The following is a 12,701-nucleotide window of genomic DNA, read 5'->3' on the forward strand; positions in this document are numbered from 1 at the left end:
CCGACTATTATTAAAATAATGAACTATCACTCAATTATGATTCATCGTGCAATACACATAAAAACAGTAGCAAAAACACGAAACGCGCCAGTGTGTTTTTAAAGTATCTGCTCTTATGAAATACAGGCTTTTTATAGTTCTGTAACACAGCTTTTTCTAAACTAGTTTAACTCTTTTATGTAGAACTCTTTTATTCAAACATAAATAATAATATATGATTTTAAATATAAAACACAGGTAAAATAAAATAATGATCACAAAAGTGCAGAAATAACACCTTGTTCACATGTTTTTGTTTATTTTTATTTTTAATCTTTTTCCTTTTACTATAAATGATGTATTCAATATTAAAATTGTGCATATCTTAACAATAAAGATAACTCCTAACACTGCATTAAGGCTGAATCTGCTGGGCTCAAAAGGTGATTCATTCATGGACAATTGTGGTTTGACAATAAATATTATACATAATCAAAATATAATTTTAGCAAGCTGTTAAAAGGTTAGCGGTTTTAAAGGACAAATATTATGCATTATTTATGTTGTTATTGGCCTTTAAAACAGTACCTTTACCTTTAATTATGTTTTAGAACTAAAAACTTCATATCCCTCTGGCTTTTCCCATGCTAGAGACTGAATTTTGGCTCCATCTACTGGCAGCGGCAGGAATTACATAGGTGAGATAAATACTAGATTTCCCCAGACACTAATTCTGCCGACCAGTTATAATGACCATGTTTTGAGAAGATCTTGGAGCCACATCACAGATCACTTCATGGGGAACTCGGGCAAATTTAGAATGGAGTGTTTTTGGCGCTCGGAGGGGAGAGAATTTGCCAAACAAGATTCATCAAACTAGCACGAATAAAGCTAAATACATCTCCGTGTACGCTTTTGACAAGTGAACAATGTTAGCACAAATTTAAAAGCTCAAAAAAGTCAAGATACAAAAGCCTGTCAAATGTATTAAGCCTTATAATACCATGAATAGAGTGTAACATCAAGGGTTATAGTTTATGCAATCTATTTTAGAGCAAAGGCCTTTATGGTTACTATTTTATTCATCAATGTTTCTTTAACTTTTCATCTTACTATCTATCTAACAAAAATATTCAATGCATAGAGGCAAGTGTTTCAGTTGGGCAGGCCTGAGCTTGGGCCTGTCACGAGGGCATGAGTGACAGTGAGTTTCTGCAGCTGACTCACACTGTTTACTATAGTTTCTCTGAATGGCAGCAGAAGACACAGCACGGCGGAGTGAATTACGGTCAAATTAGAAACTATAGCAGAGAAGTAGGAGTTATGAGTTTCTTTCTGGGGGCAAAGCTGAGTTGGTGAGGTCACTTCTTCACAGGGGTGGACGAGCCAATACTGAATACGACAACAAGAGTAATAACTGAGAGAACACAGGATCTGGTACAAATAAGTGGTTATGAATCTAATATTTGGATTGATTACTTGGAAGAAAATGTCAAAAAGGGCTTAAAGAGAAGAGAGCTATGGGTCTGGGGTGGTTGATCTGGCTGACAAGGAAAAACGCACAGGGCGAGTGCAGCATGTGCCAGGCTGTGGGGGGTGTAAGGCTTGAACATTCATATTAGAGTTTTAAAAATGGGCTGCAATTTCTCTGTCGTTGCCTCTCTCAAGCAAGAATGTCTGTGGGTTTGAAGCCACGATCTGGGACACTGGCGAGCAAGGCTTTTTGGAGTGGTCCGTACCCCTCAGTTCTTTCTTTCTATCATGGATAAAGTTTGAATCTGGACAATGAAAATGTCTTTGAGCCTCGTCTTCTCGATTGCGTCAAGAATACAAGCGTATTGACCTGTGGACCCAGATGCTCCTCAACTCCCTGGTGAAGCGGTCTCTACTACATATGAACGGTTCTTCATCTGCCTGGTTCTCCTCCTGAAGAACTGGTTCTCCTCCTGAGTGGCTCCAGCTCCACTGTCTATCTCGCGTCTGTCTGAGGGAGTCGAATCTCTCCTTCACTGTGGAACTCCTCCAGGTTTCTAAGCTCTAAGGACAGGAGGGTCTAAGGACAGGAGGCTCTAAGGGCAGGAGGCTTTAAGGACAGGAGGCTCTTAGGACAGGAGGCTTTAAGGACAGGAGGCTCTTAGGACAGGAGGGTCTAAGGACAGGAGGCTCTAAGGACAGGAGGCTCTAAGGACAGGAGGCTCTAAGGACAGGAGGGTCTAAGGACAGGAAGCTCTAAGGACAGGAGGCTCTAAGGACAGGAGGCTCTAAGGACAGGAAGCTCTAAGGACAGGAAGCTCTAAGGACAGGAGGCTCTAAGGACAGGAGGCTCTAAGGACAGGAGGCTCTAAGGACAGGAGGCTCTAAGGACAGGAGGCTCTAAGGACAGGAGGCTCTAAGGACAGAGGACACGGGATGCTAGGACACTGCCAAGTCCCTATGAACACGATTTTATCTGTTTTTCACTGTCGTCCCTCGAGACAACTGCTGTCGTGATTTGGGGCGTTACAAAAATGAATTGAATTGAATTGAAGTTATCCAGAGGAACGTTTTCACACATCAACAGCTTCTTTACAGGCCATCATTCGAGACGTGTGCTCCTCACCTTCATGCCCTCCTCCCAGCTGATCCACAGGTCCCCGCGGGTGAGGAAGCAGGCCACGGCGTGTCGGGCCAGGTGGTGTATCCAGCCCTCCTGCCTGAGCTGGGTCATGATGGCGTCGATCCAGGGGAAGCCCGTCTTGGCCTCGGCCCACTTGGCCAGCGCCTCGGGGTTCCGGTCCCAGGGGATGCGCACGCAGATGGGGTTGCCCTCCATCTTGTCGAAGCGCGGGTTGTTGGTGGCGGCGGTGTAGAAAAACTCGCGCCAAAGCAGCTGCCCGTACAGGGAGAGGGGCGGAGAGCTGTTCTTTTTCACCTGGAGAGAGGAGAACACAATAATTTAGAGAAATCACTAGAAAAAATCCTTTGTAATTGTATGATTTAGAATATATAATGCACATTTTCAATTCATGGTCAATAGTCAGTTAACCAGTCTCTTGAACACAGTGCTTATTTGTTTTGTTTTTTACTGTACGTTGCGTTATGAGAGTGAATACGGTCTTTGAAATGTGCACCACACGGCTGAATGAAAGCTTTATAACTTCTGTTTTGACTGTTGCAGTGATTATGAATGAAGCACTCTGTATTCGAGAGTCACGTTGTAAAGTCGTTAACGTTAGCCGCTTGACCGATAGTTCTCCATCTGATGCAAAAGGCAAAATAATCCAGTAACTAACGAGGAATCCATGTTAAATAAACCACGTGTGATTAAGATTAGTCCATAGATGAGTGAGTCCGAGTGAGATGGCACAATTGTATGAGCATTTGAGCACCATCTGGTGGCGTTTTGTGGAATTACGAAACAAATATGCCCTATACGAGTGTTATATTGTATTTTTTTTACACACTCATGAGTAAAAATGGGAAAAGAGGGCTAAAAATATGAAAGCATTTTTAAAAAGTCATGCAACGAACTCTTTCACGTTCCGGATTAATACATTCTGTTATTCATTTTGTTAAGTTTTATTACTTAGTTTAAAAGGGAAACTGGGCTTTGCTATGGATTTTAAAATCTAAATATGAATGAAATATCTGCAAATGTCGATACAAAAAATACAAAATCCATCTCAGTCCACCCCAAATATTCACAACATTGTCTAAATTTCAATATACCTCCCGCCTCTAACTAACAATGATCCTTATCGATTCGAGTAATTAACTTCATTCGCAATTATTTTTGACGCTGAATGACGTGTTTCGCTCGTTGCTGTTGCGTGCGGCGGGGGCGGACCTTGCGGTAGAGGTCGGTGAGTTTGTAGTAGAAGAGGCGGCAGGAGAGGCAGCCGAAGCGCAGGTACGAGCTCAGGCCCGTGGGACTGGCCAGCAGCGAGTTGGCGTTCATCCTGGGACGCTCGAAGTTAGCCACCCACGCCTGGACACAACAGAAGGAGACAAAGGAAAGTCATCAACCAATCAGATCATAAACATGCAGAAAACGCCACTTATAACAGCTAATGAGATGAATGAAAACGTGTTCGTAAACTGAGATAACTATTGGAGTAACACGATAACGCTGGTCGGAGGATATTACAGCGTCTTTACAACAATTTTAGTTGGGGTTTAATTAAAATGAATCATAAAAGTGCAATAAACAAACTTTATACTAGAAATTCATCCATGTTGCTAAGGCTGCACAGTTAAAGCAAAATCAAATCTACATTTTGATCGCAAAGGCGGCAATTTTTGAAGTGCTGAAATGTCCTCCAAAAAAACAAAAAAATGTCTCCTTAACTATAGTTTAGAACTGTACAAAGACGTTCTGAAATACGTGCGATTCTTTTATTAGTTTTTGTCAGTTCATAAACCTACTGTATTTCACAACGAAGAACAGGACCAGAGAGTTACAGAAAATAATATAAATCATAATACGGTAATAAATAATAGCATTAACACATAAATACATTTGTGTTGTTGTTTTTGTTGTTGTTGTTTTTAAGTAAAAGCATGTGGTTTGGTTTGGTTTGGTTTGGAGCAAAGTTCAGACTTCACAGGAACAAATGTGACTTTTATTGTCAAATGGCAATGATAAAATCTATGTATTGTTTATATTCTATTAGTTTTAATACGGCAAAATAAAGGGAATGTTTATTTTCTATTTTTTGGGGAATATTCCATGCATAGAGGTGCAAGTGTTGCAGTTGGGCAGGCCTGAGCTTGGGCCCGTCACGAGGGCATGAGTGACAGTGAGTTTCTGCAGCTGACTCACACTGTTTACTATAGTTTCTCTGAATGGCAGCAGAAGAAATAGCACGGCGGAGTGAATAAGGTCAAATTAGAAACTATAGCAGAGACAAAGGAGCTATGAGTTTGTATCTGGGGGCTAAGCTGAGTTGTGTGGTCACTTGACACATATTTAAATAGATATTACTTGGAAGATGATGTCAAAAAGGGGCTTAAAGAGAAGAGAGCTACGGGTCTGGGGTGGTTGATCTGGCTGACAAGGATGGCTTTTTTTTTTCCTTCAAGCAAGAATGTCTGTGGGTTTGAAGCCACGATCTGGGACACGGGGGAGAAGGACTTTTTGGAGTGGTCCGAACCCCTCAGATCTTTCTTTCTGTCATGGATGAAGTTTGAATCTGGACAATGAAAGTCGAAAATGGTCAAAAGTCTGTATCGATGCCAAATAATGTATAATATAGGGAATGTTTTGTTGAAAATGTTTGACTTCATAATTGTAATTGGTAAACTTTATCAGGGGAAAGTAAAAAAAAATTAATAAAAAAAAAATATATTTTTTAAATTCAAGCAGTTGAGGCGTAGTACTGACCTTTCTCTCCAGATGGCGCTCTATCCTGGTCAAAGCTTCGGTCTCTCCTCCAGGCCACACGGCTGTGGGCAGGCCCTCAATGTCGAAGCCTGACCACAAACAAAACGCCAACATTTGTACACGGCCGGAAAATGATCTATGTGTATTCATTTTTCTTTTTCTCAATCAAGTAGTAGTAGTAGTAAAACAAACTGTTCTTTAAATTGAATCAATACAATGTCACTATAGTTCCCAAATGTTTTTTAACAAGCCTCTAGAGCTATTATTATTGTCTTAATTCATATTTATAACAAAAGTGAATCGTTTTCGTCTTGTTTTTACTACCATATCCACTTATGGAAAACAACATAGTGGGGAATTTGTCATTTTTTTGTACAACCACAAGACTTGAGCTGTATCGGGTCCAATAAATGAACTGAACGGTTCATTTTTTCCATGTATTTATTTTATTTATATTTGTTCTTTGTTGGTTTTGTGACTCTTCTGTCTGAGTTATGGCGTCATATGCATACATACAGACACGTGTAGCGTTTGAAAATGTCACGTAGCCACTTAAAAACACGTAAAAGAAAACCCGCTGCTTGTCACGGCGAAATGTCAAATAAGTTTAGAACAGGAAGTGAACGGACCGGTTTCTGTTTTTAAGCCGATTTAGATCAATTTGAAATTTTGCAATGAACAAAACGTAACATGACGATCTACTTATGTTATAGTTCAATTTTTCGTCACAAAGGCGCCGGTCCAGCTGGCAGCCCGGTGCAACGCTCCGCTATGAAATTTCCCCATGTGTGGACAATAAAGGATTATCTTATCTTATCTTATAATAAGCACCTGAAAAAAAGCATCATACGTCCCCTTTAAGATCCTTTATATTTAGCCAACAAATTAACCGCTATCTTGGTTTGTAAAGCTGTCCATTGTCCAGATGTTGGTGGCATAATGTCGGCAGCCTTTTTTAAGAATGAACAAGCTTAACTCGGGGTGTGAATGAACGGAGACATATGCCCGGGCCCGTTTAGGAACATTTGGCAGCTTGTGGAGCGCTAGGCCGCCCGGGGGAAGGTTAAGCTCGCCGCATCTTGTGACTATTAATACTCATGGACGGAACAGAAGGGATTCACCAAATAGTCCATCTGCTTTGGGCTTAATGAAGCGCCAAATGTCCATGGAAACTTGTGGCAGGTGAATGTTCAGAGTTAATCCCATAGGGTCAGAAGTCAGCGCATATACTTTGGCTTAAGAGTTAAAGGTTTGTTTGTTGAAGACGCGGCAGGTTGGAAAGGGACGGCTGCCTCAGATGCGACTTCTGTTTTCCTCTTGGTCTTTTGAAAAAGCCAGATTTTGTGCGTTATTTTCTATGTTTTGTCCTTCCAATTCGATTCAGTTATTCTTACAGTTACTACGATAAAGCTGAATATTTGCGACTAATGCGTGCCATACCAGACCAGGGTTTTTCATAGTCATTTTTGTTATAGCGCACTCTTTCTCTTAGCAATCATGTGTCTGCGGCTTAACAGAGATGAAATGAAATGAATAAAATAATAGATTATAACAGCCTATATTTTACAGAAATGTGTTAATGAGCATTTGCTACACCCGTGATCGTGTCGGGCGGGCGTTTTCCCACACCTGGATTCAAATATAGCATTACGCGGCATTATTAAAGGTGCAATAAGCAACTTTTCTGGTGGAGGGTCCGCCAGAGCGCCACCTGGTGGTAGGGCCGTAACTAACGACTATTTAAGTAGTGGACATGACAAGTCATCAATATTTCTATATTACATACAGTCTTTTTAAGTACATTTCTAACCAAATAAAAGTTAAAATATGACTGATATATATAATGACTGAAATATTCTAGAAAGAGAATATGTATAAATAAAGTGTATTGTTGATGAAAATAGCAAAATATTTTGACTTTTTTGACATCTTGATTTAATAATGCCCTGTCTTTGTTATAAATGTCTTTTCATGTGTGTTTCTGAGTCCGTTTGGTCTAGATAACAATCAAAATATGACTGTGATTATTTTATTATATTTTATAGTCGCCTGGTCATAATTAGTCAATTAATCGTGCCATGGAGACGAGCGCAAATGTATAAATGTAATTTTTGAATAAGATAGTTCAGATGCCAGCCGTACCTCATTTGGTCACAGCACATTCACATTTGTGCTTCATTTTTATACCTCCATCTGTTGCTAAAGTCATTCAGGTACAGTGTTGTACCTGAACGCGTTCATTGAACGAAAGTTCATGAACGCGTTCATAATTTTGGTGAACGTGAACTGAACAAACGGTTTTACTGCTGACGAACGAAACTGTGAACGCGTTCATTCTGGTGTCTGTGAACAGATTTCTAGAGACTTCCAGGCAAACACACCGTTAAGTTGCCCAAAAAGAGCCTGTGTCTGGAAAGTGTGAGAGCTCCAGTTGTAGAGGCGATAGATCGCTGAGACCGAGATTTCGCATGTCGCACTGCACTGCACATGTGCATCAAAACAAAAAGCAGCATGGACGCGACCGCAACGCAAAGTCAACAGAGCAGCAGGAGTCGCCTGCTACGACCAGTTACGTGAGTTTTATGATAAGGTCGTGAGGATGGGAACAATCTAACATTTCTGTGCAAACTTTGCCCAGCAAGTTTTCCCTCATGTTTTTGAGAATATACTGTGGTGCTGAATGGACAGCAACACATGGGGGAAGTCTGTCCCTTCAATGTGAATGTAAATACTGGGTAATGATTCAAAATTGGATATGAAGATGAAATCTGACACATAGTTTCAGCATTAAACTAATAAAATAATTGCTGCCTGTGGTTGTATTGGGCTGTGGAAATAATTTAGAAAAATTATTGCATAATATTGAAAAAAATAACTGAACTAGTTCATTTTTTGGAGCTGTGAACTTAGTTCAAAATTTTGAATTATGAACTATGAACTGAACTAGTTCATCTTAAAATGTATGAACTATGAACTGAACTAGTTCATGTAGAAAGTGAACTTTCCCAACACCGTATAAGTATATAAGTATAAATATATAAGTATAAGTCGCACCCCAGCCAAAACTATGAAAAAAGGTGCGACATTTAGGAAAATACGGTACGTTTTTTTTCCCTGTCCGAATCAAATAATCATATATCAAAAAATACATTACAGCCATATTTCAGCACATTTCTGATACACTGTTGAAATATGGTCTGAACATCGTTATGGACATGACAACGTATCGCCCACCTCACGTCTTTTGTTTTGCTCGCAGAAGTGTGTCGGTTTCCTCACCCAGCTCCTCCAGGGACGGCACCCCGTACTTGTCCCCGTGGTCCTCGGCGACGGGCGTGACGCAGCGGCCCATCAGAGCGTCCGACAGCGCGTCCACGGGCATCTCCGGAGGGTCCATCCGACTGATCAGGGTCTGGAAACGCTTGTAGGTCAGAGGAGGTTGCCCGCCGTTCAGCTCGATGATCCTGCCAAAAAACAGCAGTCGGATTAAAGGATTTACTTTTAAACAGATCAGCAAATGTGGTGTTTTTTTTCATGGCCGATGTCGATGCTGATGTTTAGAATGTCACGTTTTAGTGTTACAATTATTGTGAGAGGATTTTAAAATGATCTACACTTACGGACACTAGGGCTGTCAGAAATTATTATTCGTCTAGTCGGTCAATCGAAAAAACTGTTGACTACTAATATCATTTTCACTAATGTACATTGTTGTTTTTTCTAATAAAAGGTTGAAGTATTGCGAGTGAAGGATTCTAGAAAGAGAATATTTAAGAATAAAGGAAGATCAGAAGTAGTTTATTATTTTTTTGACATTTTGAATTTGCCAGTCTTAGAAAAGTATGTGTTTTAAAGTCCAGATAACAATTGCGTATTTTATTATTTCATAGTCGACTAGTCACGATTGGTTGTTACCGCCCTGATGGACACCAAACTGTCAGATCCTTATTACAATTTAATTCACAATGTTTTAATAAGATCAGCATTGTTGTAATATATGACTAGAACAATGTCTTAAATCAAACTTTCTGAACGATAAAGCCAGATAAAAATGCCCTTTACATTCAATCAGAATATGACGATCAAAGTAATCTTATTTATAATTGTAATCTGGACAATAAAGACTAAAATGTAAAATGTAAAAAGACGTTTCATCACAAATTTATAATATTGTCTCTCCAGAAATCTTCATTTACAATATTTTTACAATGTTTTTATGGTAGAAAACAAGTATAAATCTCAATAAGTGTTTGACTAGTCGCTGACAAGTCGGCTACTAAAATAACTGTTAGTTGCTTGCAGCCCTATTTAGCTGCTCTTCTTTTTTATTCTGGATTGAATTAAAATAACAATTAAGATGATGATTAATATTATTATTTTTAGTTCTGATATAAGTGGCCAATTCACTTTGACAATCCTGCCGACAACGCTAATCTCTCTGCTCCTGATTCTGATGTAATTTCAGGTTATTTTGTCACTTGTCCAGGCGATATGTCCCAGCTTAAAGTGAGAGGGAAATGTGTGCATAAGTGTGCAGTGCTGGTGTGGCAGTCGTACTTGTCCAGGTCGTAGAGCGTGTGTGAGATCTTGACGCAGACCTCCACGCCCGCCTCCATGGCCAGCTTCTTGATGGCTGCGTCTCGCTCCTTCCCAAACGGCTCCGAGTCATACTCAAAGGTCAGGCGGCTGATTTTCCACTCCTAAAAAACAAGAACAGAACATTTCACACTCTAAAAAGTTGATATTTCCAGAATCCAGAAAAAAAAGTCATGTCTTCTTTGTTAAGACTTAAAGTGCCTATGACAGGTTTTTACGATTTTCTCATTTTGACTTTATTTAGTGTATTTATACCTGTTGTACATATACATTATAGTTTTACAACAATCGAGCAGGTATTTGTAAAGAAAACATTGAAAAATCTGTAGAAAATGACAGGAAGTGACATCACACTAGGGATACTCATTCCAGCCAGTTTATGCAGAATTTACACACAAAAACAATTTTTTTGACTCTCTAAACATGAATCCAACAAAATAAAGTTGCATATATTTTTATTTGTCAAATAAAAACATTGTGACATTAGATTATTACATTAGTGTTTTTTTTTGTGCGCAAAATTCGAAATATATTTATCTTAACTGTATTTTACTTCAATGAGTTGTCCGACCTGTCATAGGCCCTTAAATACTGACTTAAGCCGCGTTCCGACTGGCGGATCGGTCTTGAGTGAACCGTAGCAGTTGACTCAAGTGATCCAAGGTGTATAAAGGGAACAGACTCAAAAAGCCTCTGGTAACTCTCTCACCTTGAACAGTCTTGGGAACACGTTCGCTGGTTGGCCCCTGATCACAAAAAGCCGCGAGTTCAGCTTCCTCAAGTTTGCGTCCAGATCTTCCAGACACTGAAGGAGGAACCTGCGCAGCAAAACAAGAACGACATGACATTCTGTGCCATGACACGTAAACACTGCATCTGTGTCGTGGTAAATTAGGACTCGTGCACGTAATTTGACCTGGGTGCGTTCGTTTTAGCTCCCGCTGCGAAGATTAACATCAGACCTGAGTTTGTTTACGGGGAAAAATGTTGTCTGTTTGCGATTACTAAAGCTAATAAAAGGTTTTAGTGTGAATTATCTTCCATTTAAATGCCAAATTGAGCATGAACAAGTAGATATACGTTCATCTTTAGTGAATGTAGAATCCAACGGCGCATTCATTGTGGAATTCTAGACTAACTGTAATGGAGTAAAAAAAAGAATAAAAATGGCTTTATAAAAACTAAATCTTAGTTAATTTGCAAAAACAGATAAGAGCCATTAAAAAGAAAAGAACTGTATTTTATCGCAATTGAATATATTATTCCATGGATATTGATCAAATTCACGAGACATTTTATTCTTCCTATCTTTTCTTTTGACTATCTGTAGTTACCATCTGTACTTTATGTTCAAATGTTCAGATAAAAGCTGTTGTTACAGAAACACACTTTGATGAAACGGTAGAAGAAATACAAGCACACAATGTGTTGAAACTTGCGATGCACCAGCTTGTCCAGTTTGGATCATGAAAGCTGTATAATCCTGCGCCAATAAACAAAGTGAAGTAAGAGCGTCCGGGGTGACACTACCGAAGGCTAAACTAAACTGTAAACTGTGCTACTTTCCATCACTGACCCGCAACGTGATGACCCAAGATACGATCTACCGAGGATTATGGAAACGACTAGAAATCCAAGGAAAAAGAGGGAAACTAGAGCAGATAGCGAGCAATGGGAAGAAAAGAGAATCCTCAAAAGAGATGGTGCAGATAGATTTTGTTCTTTGACCTATTTTTTTTGTCCTGACAAATAGGGCTGAACAAATTGATAAATCTATACAATTGTCATTTTTATAAGTGATTAGATTGGCAATTTGTGTTTGAAAATCGAGATTCTTTTGATTTTTGGAAGTGATTAAAATCTGCCCTTCTACATTTAAATAGGATGTTGTTTTTTTGGCATGAAATCCTGTGCAGATGTGGTTTGTGGTAAGTAAAGTTAAGATCAGTTCATAAAGATAATTATTTTAGTACGTAAATCGTTTTAAGAGCTTTTGCCACGCCCCATTTTTGGTCGACTAATCGATAATTGTTTTTTTAGTTCTTACGATTATATTGTGACCTGAATAATCACCATTATCGATCACATTTATTATGCGTATTATTGTGAACGGAACACCAATACTTCCCCTCAATATCCCAATCAATATAGTACTGCGAGGTTTATACCGAAATAGTACTGTGAGTTTGAGATATCGTTACATCCCTCGTCACGTTTTCACTCCCAACTGCCACGCTCCCTGTGATTGGCCGCTTTGCTCTCCCTTTCAGTCTGAACACTCTCTCCAGCCATAGGTAGCAGCTCGTTAGCGGGACAGTGCCGCTGACCCCGTCCCACCGACTTTAACTCTAAAGCCCTGAGTGCTCCCAATCCCCGCGCAGACAGGTCAGGCTATGGGTGCGCCCAAATCACCGGCTCGCCCTCGACTGAAGGCACGTGCCGGTCCCGCCGCCGCCAGCCAAATGACCTCTGCTGTCAGGGGGGAGGCGAGGGGAGGCGAGGGGACGAGACCTATAGGTTTGACAGATTTTCAGTAAACAATACACAAAGAAGGGCCATTGTAGGGTTGTTCTGAGGACTTCTATTACATCTGCATGCTAATGATGCCACTCTTTAATTTAAGTGATTATTTTATCATAAAGGTCCAAAGAGGCTGTTAAGTACAATCTGCAGTTACAGTCGTTTGTGTTTGCCAGGACCATGTTGCACCTCCTTTTAGTCGATTCATTGATGAACAGGGCATGTTTTTACTCTACCAAGTATA

At 39.9% G+C, this 12,701-nt stretch overlaps 1 protein-coding gene across 1 annotated transcript in view; it reads right to left on the reverse strand.

Moving 5' to 3' along the window:
* Positions 1-12,701, reverse strand: part of LOC140362611 (cryptochrome-1-like) — a 39,381-nt gene that overhangs the window by 13,811 nt on the left and 12,869 nt on the right. The window contains exons 3-8 of the mRNA XM_072448702.1: positions 10,647-10,755; positions 9,899-10,041; positions 8,621-8,805; positions 5,342-5,430; positions 3,806-3,946; positions 2,579-2,890 (exon numbers count right to left, since the gene is read on the reverse strand). Coding sequence (XP_072304803.1) covers positions 2,579-2,890; positions 3,806-3,946; positions 5,342-5,430; positions 8,621-8,805; positions 9,899-10,041; positions 10,647-10,755 — 979 coding nt within the window. The remainder of the gene's footprint in view (positions 1-2,578; positions 2,891-3,805; positions 3,947-5,341; positions 5,431-8,620; positions 8,806-9,898; positions 10,042-10,646; positions 10,756-12,701) is intronic.

This window comes from Eucyclogobius newberryi, unplaced genomic scaffold (genome assembly GCF_026437365.1).
Source record: "Eucyclogobius newberryi isolate DKJ021-1_F unplaced genomic scaffold, fEucNew1.0.hap1 SCAF_17, whole genome shotgun sequence".
NCBI classification, from domain to species: Eukaryota; Metazoa; Chordata; class Actinopteri; order Gobiiformes; family Gobiidae; genus Eucyclogobius; species Eucyclogobius newberryi.